We start from the raw sequence: 21,720 nt of genomic DNA on the forward strand, positions 1-21,720 counted from the left end.
CATATGACCCAGAAATCACACTTGTGGGTACTTGTTTATCCAATAGAATTGAAAGTAGGGCCTTAAAGAGATGCTTGCACATTATATTCATTGTAGTGTCACTCACAATAGCCAAGGTGTGGGAACAGCCTAAATGTTCATCAACAAAAAAATACTACGTATTTCTCAATATATGAAAATACTAATTTCTTCTTGTGCTTACTAATGAACTTCTTTAACAAAAGGGCTAACAGGAAATAATTTTCTGGTCTAAGGAGAGTAAAAGGCTTCTGACCAACCAGTAGCTGTCAGGGAACAGAGCAACGAAGCAGACCCAACAGCACTTGTGGCTGGTGTCAAAAATAAGGAAAGTCCAACAGTGGTTAGAGGTAAGGGCAGGTTTTAACCAGGAATAACTGCTCCAAAAGGAAGAGAGTGGAGCATGAACTGAACTCAACTTCCATCTGTGTGGAGGTGACTGAGCATTTTAAAGGGAGAGTTAGGGAGTAGAACATGGGAGGCAGGAAGGGATGCAAGCAGAGTGGAAATTCACAAAAAGCAGGAGGCAGGTACCCCAGTGTGCTTAGGCCACCTGGGTTTGCTAACCGGTATTTATCAAAGTTAGGGACCTGCCCTCCCACAGAGACTGGCAGACAGGGGCACCTGTTGTCAGGTGCTGCCTGGAACAAACAGTATATTCTTTTGGCAGCCTTGAGCTTTCCCAGGCAAGAACTTAGCAGAGCTGGGATTGTCATCCCTCGCAACTCGACCTTGAGTCGACAGCACCGTGCAGGTGTTCGTTCAGGTGTGTGTGTGTGTGTGTGTGTGTGTGTGTGTGAAGTCATTTGTGATGGGAATCTACTGCAGCGGTTTCCTAGGCCAAGTTCAGGCCTAGTCAGGAAGAGGGCTCAGCAGGGGCTGCCTAGAATTTAGTCTGTCACCGGTAGTAGTAGCACACGTGTCACCTCCCTCCAGTGTGACATAGGATGTATTTCAGTGTCACGGGCAGGGTCGTCCGCAGAAATGCACTTGTGGATTGGAGTGCCACCCTAGTAAGCTCTGTTTGGGAGCTCAGCCGCCTGGACGAACGTGGTGTACATGCAGGGGCTCTACGTCAACACCAAAGCCATGATCATGCTATGGCATTAATAAAGGCATATGAGGAAAATATGACACTAAATTCACAAGCAACTGACTTTAAAATAAACTTAAACCCCTAATATGTTACATTGTTTTACGGTGGTGAGAACACTTAACATGAGATCCGCACTCTTAACGAACTGTCACGCGCACAGCACCGCGCTGGGCACTGCAGGCGCCACGCGGAGCGGCGGGTCTCCGGAGCACAGTCATCTCGCGTGTAACTGAAACTTTAGGCCCATTAAGCAGCAACTCCCTGTTTCCCTCCCTCCACTCCAGGGCCCGCTGTTCTGCGCTCTGCCTCTGTGGGTTGGATTGTTTCAGATTCCTCGTGTAAGTGGGATCGTGCGATATCTGGCCTTCAGTGCCTGGGTCATTTCCTTTAGCCTAATGCCCTTGAGGTTTATCCACGCATTATTCAGCCTTAAAAAGGCTGAATCATATGTACGCGAACACACCACATACAAGTAAGGTTATCTCACTAGAAGTGATTGGGCATGAAAAGAACTTGTTGTCGTGGAGATTTTTAAAAATTTGATTTTAGGTTGTAGTAGTCGTCTTCAGTTATCTGTGACATACTTGTTCCAAAACAGAGTAGCTCCCCGCATTGCTTCACAGGTAGACTGTTAGTGCTGGTTTTTTCCTTCTCTCAAATTTTATGGCGTATTGTCTTCCCGGGAGAGCTGCGGTTGGAACTGGTTAATGGTGGGGAACTGGCGAGGGGGCTGGCTTTTTGTTCCATTTTACCTGACCGGAATGGTGAGCACCGGGAACTCATTACGTCACCGGCCCCTTATCCAGGAACTGTGTGTCTGTTCCATGGTCTGGTTTGTGTTCCTCCAGAATGAAAAGATGTGGGTGGGATTCAAAGGACACTTCAGTGCAGAGGTGCTTCCCCCCGCCTTCACAAGTGCTTAACTGCCGTGTGTCACCGACCACGGCAGGCCCTGGGGAGGTCGCGGTGAGCAGGGCAGGCATTGTCCAGTCCGCAAAAGCTACCGTCTCGTGTGGGAGTCAGGGACCAAGCAGTCACGCGGCACAGATGGAGCGGTGCTGGGTGCTCCGGTAGGACGTGGGCGCTGTAAGAGCCAGCGCGGAGGGCTCAGGGGGCTCCGTCCCTGTGTCAGTGTGAAGAGTGCCTGTTAGCTAGCGAGCTGTCACTATTCAGACAAGCAGCCGTAAGTGACGGGTGATAAATGCCCCCTTCGCCAGCGCCAGGGTACAGAGCTGCTCTTCAGAACATACTTGAGCAAGTGAGTGAGTCAGCCACGCCGCGCGCCTTACAGTGGGGTTCCGGCGTATCTGGTTAATTTGAAGTATATAAATTATACATTTCAGTTAAAGTTACAGGAAGTCATATTCTGTGTTTATCATCATTTAAAACTGCTCTCCGGCACATTCAGTGTCTGCCGTTCCAGAGTTTCAGCAGAGTTCTTGTTGGTTTTGTCTGTGTTTTCTTTAAGTGGCACGCACTAATAAATTCATCACTTCCCCTGGGGAAAGTTTTAGCCCTTTTTTTTTTAGCTTTCAGTCATTAAAATGTAGATCACGTTTAAAGGAATATTTGATAGAAAATATTTATTTTAACAGTTCTGTAAATCCTGTGAGCTTATTACTACTTAAATGAAATATATCTTCCCTTGCAATTAATTTTTTTAAATTTCTTAGTTTATTTAGCAAGAGAAACTATTCCTTAGCTCACATAACTCATGTTTCATAATTCAGAACACGTCAGTGACAAACTTCCATGGAGTTCACCCCAAAGACATCCCATGATCATTTTGTTCTCTGAAGGATACCAGCCTTCTTTATCTCCTCAGAATCTTCCCTGGGATCATAATTTCTGTAGAAACCAGCGTATGCCTTCATTCTTTGTTCAGCCACACCTAATGTATAGGAAGCTGCAGCCCCCAGGAATACGAGGGTGGCTCCAACAAGGTGAAATTGCGGGTGCTGGGGCAGCAGGCCGTGCCTCTGGGGTTTTGTCGGAGCGCCGGGAGACTTGGTAGTTGTGTCCTCAACGCCAGCATCCTTGCAGGTGGAGAAACGGACAGCGCTCCCTCGGGGAATCTGTCTTAATCATCAGCATTTATGTCCTGTTGATAAAACTTGCCTTTTGATTGTTACTGACTTTAATTCATTAAAAAAAAAAAACAAAACACGTATGAGTGTCTGTTGTATACCCAAAGCAAGACGCTGGAGGTAACAGCTGTGAACAATCTTTGCCCTCAAGCTTACTGTTATAATTTTATTTTTTTTAATTTTTTTTGAAGATTTTATTTATTTATTTTTAGAGAAAGGGGAAGGAAGGAGACAAAGAGGGAAAGAAACAACAATGTGTGGTTGCCTCTCACGTACCCTCACTGGGGACCCAGCCTGCCACCCAGGCACGTGCCCCGACTGGGAATCAGACCAGCGACCTTTTGCTTTGCAGGCCGGCACTCAGTCCACTGAGCCACACCAGCCAGGGCCTTAGTGTTATAATTTTAATAGCAAAAAGAGGCAAGGATCTGAAAAGCCTTAAATCCTTGTCTTTCTGATCAGAGAGCTCTGGCTTGACCACTTACCTTTGTCAGCTTGACTCCTCTCAGGTTGTTTCTGCATCTGTAAAATGGAAATAGTTTGCTCGGTTGTCCCAGTGAGTTGCTCAGGGTAGACAGACCTCAGACACAAAAGGTAGAAGGTGTTCATGGCGGTGGGGGCAGACCGCAGGGCCCGCCGCGCAAAGCAGAAGGTAAAGCATGCTCCCCGTGGAGGTCCTGCCTCCCAGCCTCAGGACTCCCCGCGGGGACATGAGCTGGCCAGCACCCCTGGGCAGGGCGCTTCCTTCCACTGGGAGACGCTTTCGAGCTGCTCTGCTAGAAGGGGTTACCCCCACCTGCCTTGCTCTGCCCTGCCCGCCCTGCCCTGGGCCTGTCCCGCCCCTCCGCACGGCCGTGAGGGCCTTCCTCGGGGCCAGCCTCAGCACAGGCGTGGGAGCCTCGGCCCAGCGCTGCTGCTTACTCAGGGGTAATTTTGACAGGTAATAAGGTAAAGCTTCCAGTGTAGTGCTTAGCACAGAGTTGGCACTTAATGAAGATATTAATACTGTTAATACACTATAGCATCAATTATTAATTAGTATTCTTATTCACAGTGAAGTAAAATGTTAGACACACCATTTCAGGATCGTCGTCTTTTCCCGGTAGGGTTAGATAACATGCTTACATAACCAAACGCGCTTCCTCTTGGGTTAAACATACACCTAAGTTTTGTCTTCTAAGTTTATTCTTAACCACAGACCTCTGCTGCTGCTTTACTTTCCAGAAGAGTGAATATTACCCTCTTAACTCTCCTCCTCCGACCCAAGAAAACAAAACAACCCACAAAAAGTGAAACCGGGATTTTGCTAGCACTGTGTGATAATGTCCGTACAACATGCTGAATATATATATTTACTGTGCTGCTAGTCACATTTCGGTATTGGCGAGGACTGAAATTCTTGCAGTAACAGCCAGCTAAATTTTCTCTACGTAAAGCTTTGTTTATCCCCTCCGTTACTTAACTGGTCTGTGTTTTTAGTTCTAAGTAGAGTTGGCCTTTCTAAACAAGCCGAGGCGATGAGGTTTGCGGGAATAGGGGTCCCCTGCTCCCCGGTCATCGGCAGCTCTGGTCCTCGCTCGCAGGTGCTTTTTGGCACGGCCGACGGGCAGGTGATCGTCATGGACTGCCACGGCCGGATGCTGGCCCACGTCCTCCTGCACGAGTCCGACGGCATCCTGGGCATGTCCTGGAACTACCCCGCCTTCCTGGTGGAGGACAGCAGCGAGAGTGACACGGATTCCGACGACTACTCCCCTCCCCAAGGTGAGGTAGCTCGCCGCCCCAGGGGCGCCGAGCCCGTTTGGAGGAAGGAGGAGAAAGGTGTGCCACAGGTGCAGTGCCTCACTCACCGGGAAGCTCTCGTGAGCCACGGGCAAGGCCGGCCCACCCAGTCTCTGTTCTCGGTTTGACTGTCCTCTCTCCGCCATCCCTTTCTCGCCTTCGCCGGTCAGCATGACGAAGTGCCGTTGGCTTGGGTTTTGCTAGCTGGAAAATGAGGCTCGACAGCCTTTTCTGTGTCCCTGGGGTGGGGATGAACCATGCTGTGCTCTCATGCTGACTTGGAACATGGGGTTCCACATCCCCGATGCCGTCAAAGCCCAGAGCTTTGGTGTGTGAGAGGAGGGTTGTTACTTCTGCCCGTCGTGAAGGCCAGCACGTTGGCCAGATGTCCGTGCTTTGTTTCGGGCAGAAGCCCGGCCCTGTCTCCGTTCAGAAGAACCGCCCCCTCATCCCCTCATCCCCTCACCTCCTCACCTCCACCCCCACAAGCCTCACAGCGGTATTAAACCAGACTAGTTGGCATCCGAGTTTGTACATATTTAGACCAGTGATGGAAGATGGTTTCAGACGTGGTGGAGATGGTTAGGGACTGTAGCCTCCTTCACCTCATGCACTGTTTTACCCGTAAATGTGGGACGCACCCAGTGAAAGGCTTCCCAACATTCTCTGGGTGTGACACATCTTGGTGTGGCCATCACCAACGAGTGTCAGCACCCAGAACTAGCCTGCCCAGGGCCTGGCTCTTCCTCAGTGTCCATTCCCTGCACCACCTCTTTTTGTTTTGTTTTGTTTTGTTTTAACAAAACGAAATCATGTTGTGAAACGTGGAAGGGACAACTGCCCAGCTGGAAGTAGTTGCGCTGTTGCAGGATTTATGCCCACAGCCCGGACAGCAGCATGAGGACAGCTGCGCTCACGCTGCGTGCTCAGTGCCCTTCGTGGTCTAAGGCGCACGCTGGACGACGCTTGCCCTGTCCTGTGACCTTGAGGCAGGTTTGTCCCATGAGGGGCTGGTTCGGGGGAGTCTTTAGAAGTCACCCCTCATCAGCACCTGCCCCACTGGGACCAGGATTATAAAACACTTTCATCCCTCTCCCCACCATTCCCCTGCAAGGTGGGACAGAAGTTGGTTTACAGTCTAAACCTAAAAGTACGTTTATGAAACTGAGTTCATTCTTGTATTATTTATTAATATGTAATTTTTCATGCAAGCGACTGTAAACATGCTTTAGCCCCACTCTATATGTCATAGGACATTAGATGTTACATGTACCTACATGAGAGACACATAACACATTAGCACCCAAGTTAATACACTCTTCACGCATTTCACCACCACGCACCCCAGGGTTCTTTGGTGAGCCCCTCCGTGGACTGCGAAGTTGGAAGGGGTGTACAGTGGTGCTTGATTTGGCTGTATCCCGGTCCAGTGTCCGAGCTACACCGTCAGGCGGTTCCCCAGACCCTCCAGAGACTGCGGCTCTGGGGCCCGGATTCCGGTTGTGTGTGCTCATTGTCTCTTTTCTACTCGGTGCCTTTGTCCCCGCAGATGGCCCAGCAGCGTACCCGATCCCGGTGCAGAACATCAAACCTCTGCTCACTGTCAGCTTCACCTCGGGGGACATCAGCTTAATGAACAACTATGATGACTTGTCTCCTACCGTCATCCACTCAGGACTGAAAGGTACAGGGGCTGCACAGGACCCCAGTCCCCAGGGCCAGCCTTCCCGGCTGGGCGTCACACACCCAGTGCTTACGGATCCTTGCCCCCTGCAGTGACCTCTTTCGGACCCAAGGCGGTCTGTTGGTGAAGGCCCTTTCCTTTCACTGCTCTACTTACCTGACAGGTCACTCCCTAGTCTTGCCAAGAGGAGGGTTGCTGACTGTCGGTCTCCATCTCCCCCCGCCCTTCCCCCACTGCGACAGGAGTGGTCCCTTCCGTGGTGTGTGGTGTGCTTGCCTCCGGCTGACACTGTGTCTGCAGAGGACTGGACAGCAGCACCTGCTGCTCTTGAGGCAGCAGACGGTGCACGAGGCACATTTACACAGAAGCCCTTGGGATTTGAAGGCTTATTAAGGGACCGATTGCAGTGCAGTCCAGTTACCTTGGCGGACTTGCGGAGGTTCGCAGTTACCGCACTGAAGGTCATTAACGTGAAGGTCAGCGGTCAGGTGCTGACACCTTCCCGGCAGCCATTGTGAAACGCTGTTACCTCAGGGAAAAGCAGTGTCCACAGGCATGTAGAGTGGTCTGAATTTTCCAGTTTGAGAGTGCTGCTGGTTGTGTGGCCTTGATGAGTTTTTTAAAAAAAAATAATTCTCTTTTCAGAGTTGAAGGGTGTCACGGAAATAGAAATCCCTGGGTCTCCTGTAGTCCTTGATGTTCTAGGGACCGACTGTAATCCGAGTGGGAGGTGGGGCCACGCCAGAAGGTTCAGTTTTACTTGCTACTGTCCTTCAGTCCTGGCCGTCGGACCAGAGTCATGACCGCGTGCCGCTGCATGCTGGCCGAGTTGTTCCGGAACCACAGGGAATAGAAAATTAAGTCTGTGTACCGAGCCACCGATGGCTGGAATGCATCCTGCTTGCCTGTACATCCCCCTGCTCCTAACTGCTTAGTCGTCGTGTTTTTAAACTAGAGAGTATTTGTAGAAGCAAGTTATGCTCCATCCGTGGGCATCCCATTTTGCTGTTCCAAAACTCTAAGTGTAGAAGTTGTTGAGCCTGTAGACCCCTTAGGAACAGGAACCGGGTAAGAAGTCTTTCTTTATACCGCACGTGAGCTGTTAGGAGCCGAGTGTTTTTTGTGTGTGATGATGGAGAGCTCAGATTTCTTGGGCTTCTCCTGAATGTTTCTGTGTTTTATGGAACTCAAATACAGGGGTGGTCATTATGAGTTAAATTATCCCATATATTTGGTAATTTAAGCTCTATTTTTTCCTTCAAAATCCTGTTTTCAAAACTTTTAACTGAGTTTATTCATTTAATCAGAACCAGCCCCTAGTCTGAAATCCTGGACTTTGTTCTCTACTTAATATCCGATCAGGTCTAAAGAGAAGACAGTTACCATTTAATTCCCTTTTATTCTTTACAGGGCAAATTCTGATTTTTTTTACTAACTTGCCTACATATGAAAACTTTCTTTTTTATTCCTTGAATGTATTTTTTTCTCTGTTTATCAGACTAGATTGCATTGGAGCAGCATTTTCAACACGTTCCCATCAAAGTTGCGGCAAAGGATCCAGAGCATGTGATTTGGGAAGATGACCCCAAGTAGCCCTTACAAATGTGAAAGTTTTTGACTCCAGTTGTATTCTAATGCCTATCCTATATCCACTTAGTCTTTATCTGTTACCGTCTCAAAAATTACCAGAGAACTCCCTGTGAAGAACGGTACTTACGATATTCTTTAGTTTATCACCAACACCATAATTATGTCATGTGCAAAGGAACTTAGAATGCCCCGTAGCCCATGGTCCCCATGACCAGCCCTTTTCCTTGCCACCTATCCATGGTGTGTGTGTGTGTGAGTGCACACACGTGTGTGTGTGAACGAGCAGCCCGGGGTCTGGCCTCCTGCTGCCATGTACAAGCACAGCACCAGGATTGGTGGGGAAGGAAAAGGATTTTATTAATAGGGTACCCAATTGAGGGGGGAGTGTGGCTGGGAGCATCTTTGCTCTAAGCCAACTTCTTCAAGACACAGAAAGTCCCTTGTTCCCAGAAAGACGGAAATCCACACCTGTGCCTGGGAGTTCCCCGTCATGATTATCCGTCCCTTTTGGAGCCCCCAGGTGGCTGCGCAAACGGGCGTCCGTCTATCCAGCTTTCAGGTTCTCCTGCTCTGGGTGCGCACCTGTGGGTCCCAGCATCACCACCGCCTCTCCTAGCTTCTCTCTCTCTCTCTCTCCTGGTACCAGGGCGCCCTGCCTGGTCCCTGCAGCCGGTCCTGCCAGGGGCTCAGTCCGCTGCACCCCAGCGTGCAAGGCTGCTCGCACCCCTGGTGCCTAAGAACTTCCCTGGCCCATGCATGTGTGTGCCCGAGGGGTGCATGAACCTTCCATGCCCCACCCTAACCAGGGAGGAGGACGAGAGCGAGCTCCTGCACACCCGCCTGTTTAAACCTTCCCCCCAAATCCTGCACGCTGTGGGAGTGTCCAAATCCCAACCAGGCAGGCCCAGTGTGCGCTGTTTGTCAGCCCCACAGAGTCTTCGCCCCCTCTTGGCTGCCATTTTCCGGGGGGGGGGGGGGGGGGGGCAGGAGTTTTCACAGGAGCGCAGACATCTTGGCCTGATGGGGCGTCTGGCCACGCTGCCCATGGAGGCTCCGTGTGGCCTGTGGGGGCTCCGTGCAGCCGGTGCCACGGGGCCGCTCAGCCGCTGCGGCGGGGCACACGGGTCTGCACAGCCAGGTTGGCTTTGTTTACAGTTGCCCAGTGTTACAGAACATACCCATGGGGCGGGGGGACATAATATACTGTTACCCAATGAACCCCCCCCTTCTTCTCCCAGGGTCCTCCTGGACTAGGTTCACCTTGCCCGCTGCCCCCTGGGGGCATGCGACATGCTAGGAACTGTCCAATCCTAGACCCAGCTGTCACAGGCGTCCCTGTCCAGACTCTGCAGAATGGGCCCCCGAGTTCCAGACTTCAGGGAACTCTGTGTGCGCCACGTGTGGTCTTAAGGTGCTGAGGCAGAAAAACTAGACTGTAAATGTTAGAGTACCAGCGGCTCGTTTTACCAACAAGAATAAGTAACTGGCTCACGGTGGGGTCAGGCAGACCATGTGAGAGCCATCTGCTATAGGCACTGAGAGGTGGGGGAGGGCCTCGCATCCCCAGCATGGACATTCCTCCGACCCACTGCCACCCAACAGATGTATCTGTCTTCTAAGCCCCGCGACATCAGCAGCTGTTGAGTAAGAGCCGGGGCCTTTGTAGGCAGATACATCCTTTTCCTCCCTATAGTCTGCCTGCTGGCGCACAGAAATGAGATGAGGACAAAGTCAGGCTTCGCTCTGGGTTTACGTACTGCTCCTGGCATTTTTAACGCCTTTGGGTCATCTCCGGGAGCAGGGGCACAGCGGCAGGCGGAGCACGTAGGGCGTACAGTCGGGGGTTTATTCTCTCCCCCGCTCTCGCAGACTTCTGCAAGTGCCGTTGTGGAAACACTGGCTTAGAGACAGATCGATAGATCGTTAGCACGCCAGCTCTGTCATAGGTGACCTTCGCCTGACGTGGTTATGTTTCAGGGGGACTGCAGTTCCTGTCTGAGTCATAAACGTCTGTTCTTAACAGAGTCTCTGTTGTCCTCAGAGAAATGGGTAGCTCGTGTCTGCAACAGGGGAAAGGGGAGAACCGCCGTTATGCTTGCTCAGCACCTCTGTTTTCAGACTACGTAGGTGAATGTTCAGAGAGGGTCCAGCCTTCAGGCCAACCATTTCTTCTTTGTGGTTTCAGAGGTGGTGGCCCAGTGGTGCACGCAGGGAGACCTCCTGGCCGTCGCTGGCATGGAGTGGCAAGCCCAGCTCGGGGACCTTCCCAACGGCCCTCTCCTGAAGAGCGCCATGGTCAAGTTCTACAACGTTCGCGGGGAGCACATCTTCACGCTGGACACCCTCGTGCAGGTAAGGATGCGCGCGGGACATACACCGCGCTGCCCCGGGTCAGCGCGCCCGCGGCCCCCCTGCATACTCGGGGGTGCTTACACTCGCTGTAACCGTCCCTGACAGATTTTAATCCTGTGTTGGCTTTAGCTAAATTATGGGGTATGGCACAGGAGAAACAGGAAGAAAGACATTTCTGCCTTTTAACCAAAATATTCTCTTTCATTGTCGAGTCAGATGAGTGGACAGTAGGCAGACTGACCTGGTGTTTATTGTCAATCTGAAGTAGAAATCCGAAATGTGCCAAAGTAAAAGCTGAATCTTCATTTATTCACCCTGATTGTATGCGTGTTATGTCAGTAATGTGCTTCTGTATTTCAACTGAGTTATTATTGTTAACTGTGTTTAAAAGCTTAAAGGTCTTTAAGAAAGTGTGCACAGGTGGGTGTGGGCCCCTTTCTAGTTGTTTGTGTGCTCCAGGGATCTTCAGACCGGCTCGCTTCTGGTCTGGGTTGGTTACAGCGCGCTCCCCGTGGCATGTGCTGGAGAGAGGGCCTCGAGTGAGGTGGCAGTGATGGGGACGAGGACAAACAGGGGACCTGTGTCCCAGCCCAACCCAGCTTGTTCGAGAGGCTGGTGTACCAGATAGGGATATTCTGTAATTAGATGCGAGTGTTAATTATTTAAATATATCTTTATTTAAAATTACAGTAACATATACATCACGTAAAATTTACCATCTTAACCATTTCCAAGTGTACAGTTGAGTCGTGTTGAGTGCATTCCACTGTGGTGTAACCAATCGGGAACTTTTTTACCGGGCAGAACCGAAACGTGACACCATTCTGTTTCTACGAATTTGGCTCCCTCGACGTGCCCCACAGAACTGGAAGCACACCGGGCCTGCCTCTCTGTGACGGCCCTGTTTCACTGAGCGCGGTGTCCTCAGGCCCACCCGCCTTACGGCGCGTGTCAGAATCTCCCTCCTCTTTAAGGCTGAAACGATACGCCGTTTTGCTTATATATATGTGTATGTAACGAGCAGCTCTCTCGCCCCGTGCCGGAGTGAAGCGTCCCTGGCTCGGGCAAGCAGGTGGATGCTGCTCCCCAGAGTGCTCCACTGGTGTCTGTGTCCTGCTCGTGGGAGCAGTGTTCCCTGGTGACCGTGCTGCAAGTGAGAGTCTTTCCTTTGAGGCCCCCCAGGACTCACCGCTCCGGGCTGAAGGGTCTCGGCTCTTTTCTGCTGGTCCCGGCCCTCGGTCCTCTCAAGTCCTGCCACTCCTCCTCGGGAAGAACCGTGTCTGCCTCCGAGACGCCGTGCCCAGTCTGGGGCGGCGCAGCCCTGCCTCGCCCTCCCCGTGCGCCCCTGCTGTTGCGTGCGCAGCTGAGAGTGCTGCTTGGCTACTCTCCCCCCACCTGTGGGCCCCCGTGACCTGTGGGCTCTTCTCTGTCCTCAGGAATCATTCCTGTGCTTGCCCGTTTGCTGTTCGTGCAGCCTCTGTCCCCCCTGAGCTGTTTGCCTTTGCTACAGACGTGTGGTTTGCTTTGCCTCTGAGGGAAACAGCCTGGCTGAAGGGATTAAGGAGAGCCTGAGAGGGGAATCTGGGCCCACTGCTTTGACTGGCAGTTTAAGGTTTTGTGGGACGTCCCGCGTGTTTGCCAGGCTGTGTGCTCACACTGCCTCTGGGGGCAGTGAGAGGAGCTAATGTAACTGAAGGTGCTGTCGGAATGCAGTAAGTTTTTAAGACACAGTCGTTACTTTTGTTACCATAGGTAGTGACAAGACACATAAATGTACCAGGGTTTTTATCCAGGTCGAAGGTCTGTATACCCGCTGTAAGTTCCTTTGTGCAAAGATATAAGAGATACATACGTCTCATAGTGACAATTTTATGTAAGACCCTCCCAAAACATGTAGTCACGTCACAGAGGTGGTTACCACTGAAAGCAGGACTAGCAGGACGGAGGGGACTCGAGGGTGGACGTGTGTGGTCCCTGCCCTGTGACCGCTGGCATGGCAGGTGGGGGGACTCAAAGTGACGGGGAGTCAGAGGAGGAAGCGTCTGGTGTTTCTGTAGCCAGTTCCCACCTGGGAGGTGGTGCTTGTTGGAAACTCTTCTTCATTAACCTGAGCTCTAGGCTGTAAGCATCTTAGGAGGCCCGGGATGGGGGTTGGGGGAGGTCGTATGCCTTTAAGATCGATCATGATTTTGGTACTAATGGAACCTCTGTCCTGGTCTGCACTTACAGGGGTTGATGACACCAAAGAAAAGTTTTTACACATTTTTTTATGTTGTCTGCACTGTTTTCAGCAGGGAGTAGTCTTGCTCTGAATTAAATAGGCCTCGCTCTGGGGTCTTCCCTCTGTGTCGGACCCTCTTGTGCAAAGGCGCATCTTGAAAGTACTCTGGAAGCCCTAGACTTGAGCCCCAGGCTCCAGGGTCCTCCTCCAGGGGCTTCGGCTGCCCCCCACAGCGGCTGCCAGCCCCTCTCTGCTGGAAATGGGAGCTGAGTTATCCTCAGCCCGGCAGTCTGCTTTGAAGTTGAAGCCAGGGTTAGCCGACCCTGGGGGCTGTTTTAAGCAAATATCTTCACGTGTTCCTTTTATCTTGATGCTTGTCACTAAGATGCGGTGAAAATTCTGGTCTTGTCTGTCATTCATATAAAAGAGCTGGTATCCCCACTTCTGATCTTTGAAACCCCTCAAGACCTCATTAAACCAGAACTCCATCTGTCTGGATCGGAAGGAGCAACTTCTCCCGCTGCCTCCCCATCACAGCCCTTCGCTTCTTTCTTTCTTCCTAGGCTGATCTCACTTGGATGGCTCCCCTGAGCTTTGAGTTTTGGGGTACAAGCCGTTTCTCCGTGTACATTTCTATGTCAGCCTGACTTTGCAAAGCAAGTGATGGCCGCACACCCCCAGAGAGGCCGTCACAGGAAATGTGTCCCCCCCCCCCCCCCGTCCCCTTCCAGGTGGCTCTCCACTTTCTCTCCGCCCCCTCAGCTCCGCGATGGCACAGAGGAACGGGGACTTGACGTGCATGGGTTAGATGCTGGGGCACTTGGGCATCTCTCGTCTCCTTTACTGTTCACAGCTCCCACTGACTCGTGACACGGTAGACTTGCAGGGATCGTGTAACAGCCCCCAGGTCACACAGCTTGTGCCCCAGATCCAGTGTTGATTTGACTCTCAAATGCTCCCTATCGGGACAAAAGGGAAGGGCCGTCTGGCCCACCTCCTCACCGCCAGCCCAAGCACGGGAGCCACCAGCAGTGATTTGGAGATCTGGTTAATCACGGCTTTAGTACGGAACGTGGATCACTGAGCCCCAAGCCGACCGCGTCTTCTGGGAGAAGTGTTGTTACACGGAGCTGTGTTACGTTCCGTGGCACCAACTTAAATGAGATGATACATGTAAAAGAACTTTGTAAGGCTATTCCAATACTCTGTACTTAGGATCTAACCACCTTTCAGTGAAAGTAGTGAATTTCATAGTACAGTATTGAGCATTCTCTCTTACACTTGTTAAAACCAATATCTCAAACACTACTAGGTCACTTTATCTTGCTCGAGACGAGCACGCATGATCTTTCTTTGCTTCTAAGAGCAAAAGCTTACACGAGGTCTCCCTTCACTCTCCGGCAGCGCCCCATCATCTCCATCTGCTGGGGCCACCGGGACTCCAGGCTGCTGATGGCGTCGGGACCGGCCCTGTACGTGGTGCGCGTGGAGCACCGGGTGTCCGGCCTGCAGCTGTTGTGCCAGCAGGCCATTGCCAGCGCCCTGCGAGACGACAAAGATGTCAGCAAGTTGGCGCTGCCCCCCCGCCTCTGCTCCTACCTCTCCACTGCCTTCATCCCCACTATCAAGGTAGGGCCTTCCTCCCTCCCTTTCCCCTGCCGCTCCCCCTCCTTCTGGAGGAGAGGGAGCAGAAAGGAGGACAAAGACAGGGGAGGTGGCCGATAACCCCAGAGCAGGAGCACAGGCATGGCTCCCCTTGACAAGAGGGGCTTGGGTGGAGGAGGTGTGTGGCCCTGCAGAGCTCTGCCACGTTCTGCCACGTGGGCATCGTCTTCAGCGTGTCCACAGTGTGTCCACAGTGCCCTCGTGAGATGGGCACTGGCTGTGTTGTGGCAATGGCAGCCTCTGGGCTCGAGTGCTGTGTCCTCCTGATGGTCAGTCTGTCTGTCTTACTCAGCCCTGAACTCCTGGCAGGTGCTGCTGCCGTGCCCACTCGGGAAAGCGAGAAACATGTTTCTAGAAGTTGGGTGACTGTCTCCATAGCTGTGTAGGGGAACGGGCAGGATTGAACCCCGGTCCAGCTTGAGGGCCTGCCACCCTCGCCGCCGTGCTAAGGAGCAGCAACCCCCACCCAGCACTCGCTGCCAGCCCTCCGCGTGCTGACCGTAACTTGAAAACCGCTCACGATAGTGTGTACCTGCCAGGGGCTGTTCAGCTGTGGGTTTCCCTTGACCTTGGCTTCTGCTCTGCGTTCTTTTCCTTGTGTTCTGTCTCTGCTTCTAAGTAGCAGATTGACTTGCTGATTACTTTTTTCCTAGAACATCAGAGTTTTAGAATCTCTCTGTGATCTTTTTTTTTTTTCCAAGTTGCTTTGCAATCTTGCTTCTGTGCCAGTAATTCCCAAATTGGCTGCACATTAAAATTACCCGGGGAGTTTTTACCGCAGAAAAATGCCAAGGCCCAACTGCCAGAGATTCCAGAGTTGGGATCTTGGCTCAGGTGTGGGTTTTTTTTTAGAGCTCCCACGTTATTCTGACGTCCACCCAGGGTTGCAAATTACTATTTAATGCACCGTTGACCACCCCTAGTCGGGCTACCTGGCAGTGCCCTGTTAGAGTGAGAGGTGAGCCCACGCTCTCCCCTATCTAACATGTTCTGCTTCCAGCCCCCGATCCCAGACCCCAACAACATGCGCGACTTCGTCAGCTACCCCTCGGCCGGCAACGAGCGCCTGCACTGCACCATGAAGCGCACGGAGGACGACCCGGAGGTGGGCGGCCCGTGCTACACCCTCTACCTGGAGTACCTGGGCGGGCTTGTGCCTATCCTCAAGGGGCGGCGCATCAGCAAGCTGCGGCCAGAGTTTGTCATCATGGACCCCCGGACGGATAGCAAAGCAGGTGGGCCCCCTCAGCGCCTGACCCCACCTGGTTGTCAGGTGTGGTTCCTGATGACCCACGACACAGGGGTGCCCGGTGTTGGGAAGTGAGCCTGTGTGGGCCAGTGTGGAGCATCCTCAGGGATACTCCGTTTCCAAAGTCCTGTTCGAAACGTACTATTCAGTGGGGCTTTCAGCAGCCCCGGGAGGCTGGCATCCCAGGGGGCTTGCCGGGGCTGGGGCTGTCTGTAAAGGGGAAGCTGGCACAGGGCTCCAGAGTGACAGCTTCCTCTTCCAGGGGGCAGTGCTCTGGGTGGGCTGTGCAGACGGCCTGCACCTCACAGAGAGGTGGTCCCTGTCCCCTACCCCCAGCGAACGACAGAGTCGAAACTCCCAAACCTGCAGCCTGCTCCTCAGCCTCCTGTTACAGTCCTGCCTCTGCCCCTCAGGCTGTGGACTGCTTTCTAGCTGATCACCAAGGGAAATTCCTGGCTCATTTGTAAAGCCCTTGCGTGATAACATGAGCCCTTCCTTCTAGAGCCCTCTGCTCTACCTGAGCATCCTCACTCGGGCGTCCTCAGGTGCTCCCTGCGCCCCTGTCTCCGCAGCTCTGCTTCGTGAGCCTCCAGAGGGAGGGACCTTGTCCTTTTCGTTTGTTCCGACTGTGCCCGCCCGGTGTCCCCAGCCAGTGACTGTTGAGGCCTGGGTGCCCATCATCAGTACCCACCAGTTCAGACATTGTGCTTCCCCCTGTGGAACTGTGCCCAGCCCCAACAGCAGGCCGAACGGCATTGTCCTCTGTGCCTCTCCCCTGCCAGCTGAGCTGCTGGGGTGCTGGGAAGCACACAGTAGTCTTTCTGGGGCTCTGTCTGCCCCCGAATCCTGGATTAGGGTCCTGGAGGTCCTGGAGGGAGGGAACCGAGTCACCTCTGTGCCCCCAGTGCCTGGCAAGGGCCTGCCCTTGAAGTAACGTGAGTTAGATGAGGTCTGTTTGCATTGGCTTCACACTGGTCCTTCCCACAGCCCGACTGCCATTCGTTCTCCTTCCCAGGAGACTGGCCTGGGCCCCCCATTATGTCTCTGAAGGCACCGTGACGTGTGTTACGCCCAGGGTTATCCCGGTGTCACAGTGCCGTGGGTCCCTTGCCCACTCCAGTATGGAATTGGGTTGGGTTTTTTGTTTTTGTTTTTGTTTTGTCTTTTGAGTCTCATGTGATGAACTTGAACCCAGAACAGGGAGGCTGAGCAGAAGAAATGACTGGTAGGGAGGCAGGTGGCAAAGCGGGGAGAGGAGGCTCAGAAGGAAGGAAGCAAAGTGAGAAGTCCAGGAGGGCAGTGGATGCGAGCTCAGAAGGAAAACGTGGTTTGGGGGGGTGGGGGAGGAGGGGTCACAGATGATTAGAGTCCATCGATGGTGAAGGAGGGTAGGTGGTTGGAAGGGACCAGAGGAGGGGAAGGGTGTGTGGAAGGTAGCGAACCACAGCACGCATCTCGTCTTCTCATCCCACGTCATTGCCCCTCCGGTTCCTCCCGTGTGTCCAGTTTCATGAAACCTGCTCTCACATTCAGTGCTGGAGGCAACCAGTGTGAAGAGCTTGCTCGGGTCCCCATGGGGCACGTGCCCCACTAAAAACAGGGCAGGAGAGGCAGGCAGGTGTGCCGGAGGGCACTGAAGCCAGGGCGGGGGCGTGGCCTGGCCCCCCCGCAGCACCGCCCCCTCAGTGTCCCCTCTCTCAGCTCACACCCTGCCTTCATTGCCCACGGTCCTTGGGGGAGAGGTGTTTTACTTTTGTAATTAAAGCAGTGGAATCGGTGTAAAGCAGAGTAAGTCAACACTGTGTATTTGGTGCTGGTTTGTACAGGGTCCGTGAGCCTCCCGTGTCGTGAAGAAATGCCAGGTGTCTGCTCTCAAGCAGTTATAATCCCCCCGGGTGATAAGACAGCTTAACACTCGGGAAATTGAATAAAAAAGTCAAGATTTAAATACCTCAGGACAGAAATAGAAGGCATGTCACAAGGCGGAATATGACTAATTGCCAAGTGAGAAGGGTACATGGAGACGGGTTCAGGGCAGGATACGTGAGACTCCAGGCTCTCGGAAGCGGGGAACTTCTCGTCGGGAGAAGCTGCTTGAGTCGGGCCTCCGCGTCGTTGTTCCCCCACCTCCCCACAGGTCACCTGGGGTGCCCAGGCCTGCCCCCATGTCCCTCCACCCAGCAGGGCTGGGGTGGGGCCTCGAGGTCTGCGACTGAATGGGTGCCCGGGCGACACACGCTCTGGCGTGTGGGTTCCACTGTTGTCAGCGTCCCCCAAGTCACTTAACAGACGTGTTCCTCCAAACCACCGGCGTGTGCTTTTATCATAGGCAACCTGAATCCCAATACATTTTTTGGCAAAAATCCACAAATTTTCAAACGGAATCTTGCGTCAGAGCTCGCCATGGACTCAACTGTGCTCCATCCCACCCCCCCCACACACACACACCCCGCCCCAGAATCAAGTGTTGAATCCCCAACCCAGTGTGACTCTGTTTGGAGATGGGGTTTTAGGGGGTAGTTACGGTTAAAGGAGGTCATAAGGATAGGGTGCTAACCCAGTAGGGTTGGGGGCCTTACAGGAAAAGGAAGAGGGAGGGAGCCCCCTCTCCCCACACGCACACATCACACAAAGGCCGCGTGAGCTCAGAGCAGCGGGGTGCATGTCTGTGAGCCTGGAGCCGGCCCTGCCGGCCCCCGATCAGCCTCCATCGTCTCATGAGCCGTTTCCACATTCTCTCGCTGTCTGTCTGTCTGTGGATGTGGGTGTGACATTTATCTCCTACTGGTTCTGTTTCTCTGGGAGCCCCAACTCATAGATTTCCTTATTGAGAAGTAGGGTGCTGCTGTAGCAAACACCTAAAAATGTGATAGCAGCTTTGGAACCGGGTCGTGGGCAAAGGAGGCTGGAATGGAGAGTTTTCCGGTACGTGCTAGAAAACGGGTCGCTAGGGAAGCGTCTGGTGAAGTCCGAGACAGAAGGGGAAGCTGTTCTTGGAGACCGGGGGGGAGCGATGATCCAGGCGGCAGGGAGCTTGGCGCACTGTGTCCTGGGGTCTTGTGGCAGGTAAAACTCACAAGCCAGTGAAACTTGGTTTTTAATCGAGGAGATTTCTAAGCAGTTCTAAGGGAGTAGCTTGGTTCCTCCTGACTGTTTACAGTAAGGTGAGAAAGGAAAGAAACAAACTGAAGAAGGAATTGTTAAGAAAAGGAACTAGAGTTTGAAGATCCGGAGAATTCCCCCCTGTCCATCTGGGGGAGATGAGGGAGGGCTGTTAGGAGTGCTGGGTTTGAGAGGGAAGCAGGGGCGATGTGCGGCGGACAGAACTGTGTCCTTCCAGCTTCGGATGTTGAAGTTCTAACCCTCGGTGTGACTGTTTTTGGAGGTGTGGCCTTTAGGGGCTGATTCAGAGTAAATGGAGCTGCAGCATGGGGCCCCTGTGCAGTAGGAGTGGTGGCCTTGTAGGAAAAGGAGGAGCGACCTCGGTGTGCACCCACGCACGGAGGAAGCACACGTGGGGGCACAGCGTGAAGGCTGCCGTGTGCAGGCAGGGAGGGCGCCCCCTCCAGGACCTGACCGTGCGACACCTGGGTCTCAGGCTCCCGGCCTCCCACACCGCCGTCGAACCACCTGACGTGTCGTGTTTTGTTACGGGACAGAACTTGAAATGTTTTAAAGTAGTTAAAGCTGTGTTTAAAGACGTTTTGAAATTCTAATACTATATTTGATTCAGGTCGCATGTTTTGGAAAGCCTTCAGTCCAACCCAGATGGAAGATGCATATTCTTGAAAACTGACAAAACTGGGGTGTGGAGCCCCACGTAGTGGAATGCAAACTGGGGTTCTCAAACAGCAGTGCCAACCTACGTTTTTGTCCACTTCGGATGTTTGTGCCGGAATTGCCACAACAGGTTGACGACATTGCGTCTGTAGAACCAAGAGGCACGTTTGGGCGCCAGCCCTGGCCCCCAGCCTGTGGCTCTGCTGGGTGCACTGAGTTTCTGGCTGTGTTGGTGACAGGTGGCAGGCAAGCACGGCCCAGGGCCTGTGCACGGAGAGCAGCTGTCTTTGCTCGTGTGTCCCCTGTAAGTCCGTCTGGGGGGAGGTCCTCACCGGGCTCCTGAGGAGTGGTCCTCAGCCTTGCCTGCTCGTGGGCACCCCCGGGGGCATTCGCAGCCACCGGCGCCCGCCCCCGCTGTCCAGCATTCTGCCGTGGTCGGTGCGGGATGCAGCCAGGCAGCAGAGCGCGGACCGCGTGTTTCCGTCAGGAAGTGTTTATCGGGTCCCTGGAGTCGTTTTCATCTCCGTGGTTCCAGCAGAAGGCAGGACAAGCAGCCCCTCCCCCGGGGAGCTGACACACTAGTTGGGGACACAGACCAGAAATCAGTGGTGAGGGTTCTGTCCTCCCCCCATTCACGTTCGTATGTGGAAACCCTAAGGCCCAGTGTGACCATATTCGGAGGTCGGGTGCTAGGGCGTGAGGCTAGCGCCTTACAAGAGGGGGCTTCAGAGGGACGCCAGCCCCTTCTGCCACAGGAGGACCCAGCGAGGAGCCAGCAGTCTGCAACCCACAGAGGGCCGTGGCTAGAGTCTGACCGCGCTGGCAGCCTGATCTCAGGCTTCGGCCTCCAGAGCCGTGTGAAGTGAGTTTTGTCGTTGATAGGTTATCCAGATGTGCTAGCAGCTCGAAGAGTCTGCGACATGAGTATGGAAAAAAGCAGTGGTGTGGCATGCAGCATTTGTGGCGTTAGCGAAGAGGCAGGGAGTAAGTGCACGATGCCCCACTAAATTTCCTCAGGACATCAGCAAACTGGCTGTGTTCATGGACATGGGGAGGCCTTCTGTAGCCTCAGCTGTATGTCTGCATTGTAGCCAAGCCTCTTCTGAGGCAGTGATTCCTACATTAACTAACGTCAGCACTGCGCAGGGCATGCGAACGAACTCAGGCACACCGCCGTCTCCTGCGGGAGACCAGACGTGTGCCTTCTGCATCCGTGAGCGCTGTAATGGGCTGCCGCAGTCCCCCCACCGACCGGGCATCAGCAGCCTCTTCCACGCCTCGGGCTGCTCTGCCTGCCTCCCGGGGCCTCAGAGAGGCCCCTGTGCACAGGTGTCACCTCCGTGTGTCCAGCAATGTAGAGATCAGTTCGGATTAACAAACTCATCCTTTCAAATGCAGTCAGACCTTTTGACCAGTAAATTCACCCCCCTGTGAATTATTTCACTGTGATCAAATGGTTTGTCTTTTTTATTGTGTGTAAGGTTCTTGGAGCCTTGAGGGAATGAGGCTTTAGTCAGCAAAACAGAGTGATTTTTGAAGAATGAGGTGCTTTTCAGTGAGGGCAGACCTGGGGGGCAGGGCAGGGCAGAACAGGGGTGTGGGTAGTGAAGGGATGTGGGGGTGGGGGTGAGGAAGGAAGGGAGCAAAGGAGAAGGGATTTTGAGCCTGCTGTCAAGCATGACCTTCACCTGCGTAGCAGCTTTGTGATGGCTCCACCTTGGGGTACATAGCCTTCTGCCGTGGGGCCTCTTGTCCCCCTCCTGATGTCCAGTTCGCAGAGTCAGCTTGAGCGTCTCCTGTGCGGGCCCTCGCAGCGGAACCCAGGCCGCCCTGAAAGCCCTGCCACACAGACCTTCCCTTTAGCCACTGCGGCAGCCCCATCGTGGGGGCAGCCCAGCAGACCGTGCTGCAAGCTGGACGTACGCGGCTCTGGCAGGTCTCTGGTCCGGAGCAGGCCCAGAGCCGGCAAGGGCCTCCCCAGGCCCCCGGTCAGAAGCACGTTCTTCCAACAGTCAGTGACTCAGGGAGCCCCTCACTCAGGTCCTGGGTGGCCCGCAAGCCTGTGATGCCTGGTGTGTCGTGGAGATGACTGTGAAGCTGTCCTGGTTTCAGCTGTTGGCACAGTAAAGTGCCTGACTATTTGGTACAGGCCAGGGCACTAAAATACCATGCCCACTTTGATGAGTATAGAGGTCA

General features: G+C 53.4%; 1 protein-coding gene across 2 annotated transcripts in view; it reads left to right on the forward strand.

The window, feature by feature from the left end:
• The window catches only part of TULP4 (TUB like protein 4), a 179,338-nt gene that overhangs the window by 141,774 nt on the left and 15,844 nt on the right, over positions 1-21,720 (forward strand). For both annotated transcript variants that reach the window (XM_028508755.2, XM_036024938.1), the window contains exons 5-9: positions 4,785-4,965; positions 6,533-6,667; positions 10,443-10,609; positions 14,235-14,459; positions 15,496-15,730. In XM_028508755.2, the coding sequence (XP_028364556.1) occupies positions 4,785-4,965; positions 6,533-6,667; positions 10,443-10,609; positions 14,235-14,459; positions 15,496-15,730 (943 nt within the window). The remainder of the gene's footprint in view (positions 1-4,784; positions 4,966-6,532; positions 6,668-10,442; positions 10,610-14,234; positions 14,460-15,495; positions 15,731-21,720) is intronic.

This window comes from Phyllostomus discolor, chromosome 4, assembly GCF_004126475.2.
Source record: "Phyllostomus discolor isolate MPI-MPIP mPhyDis1 chromosome 4, mPhyDis1.pri.v3, whole genome shotgun sequence".
Lineage (NCBI taxonomy): Eukaryota > Metazoa > Chordata > Mammalia > Chiroptera > Phyllostomidae > Phyllostomus > Phyllostomus discolor.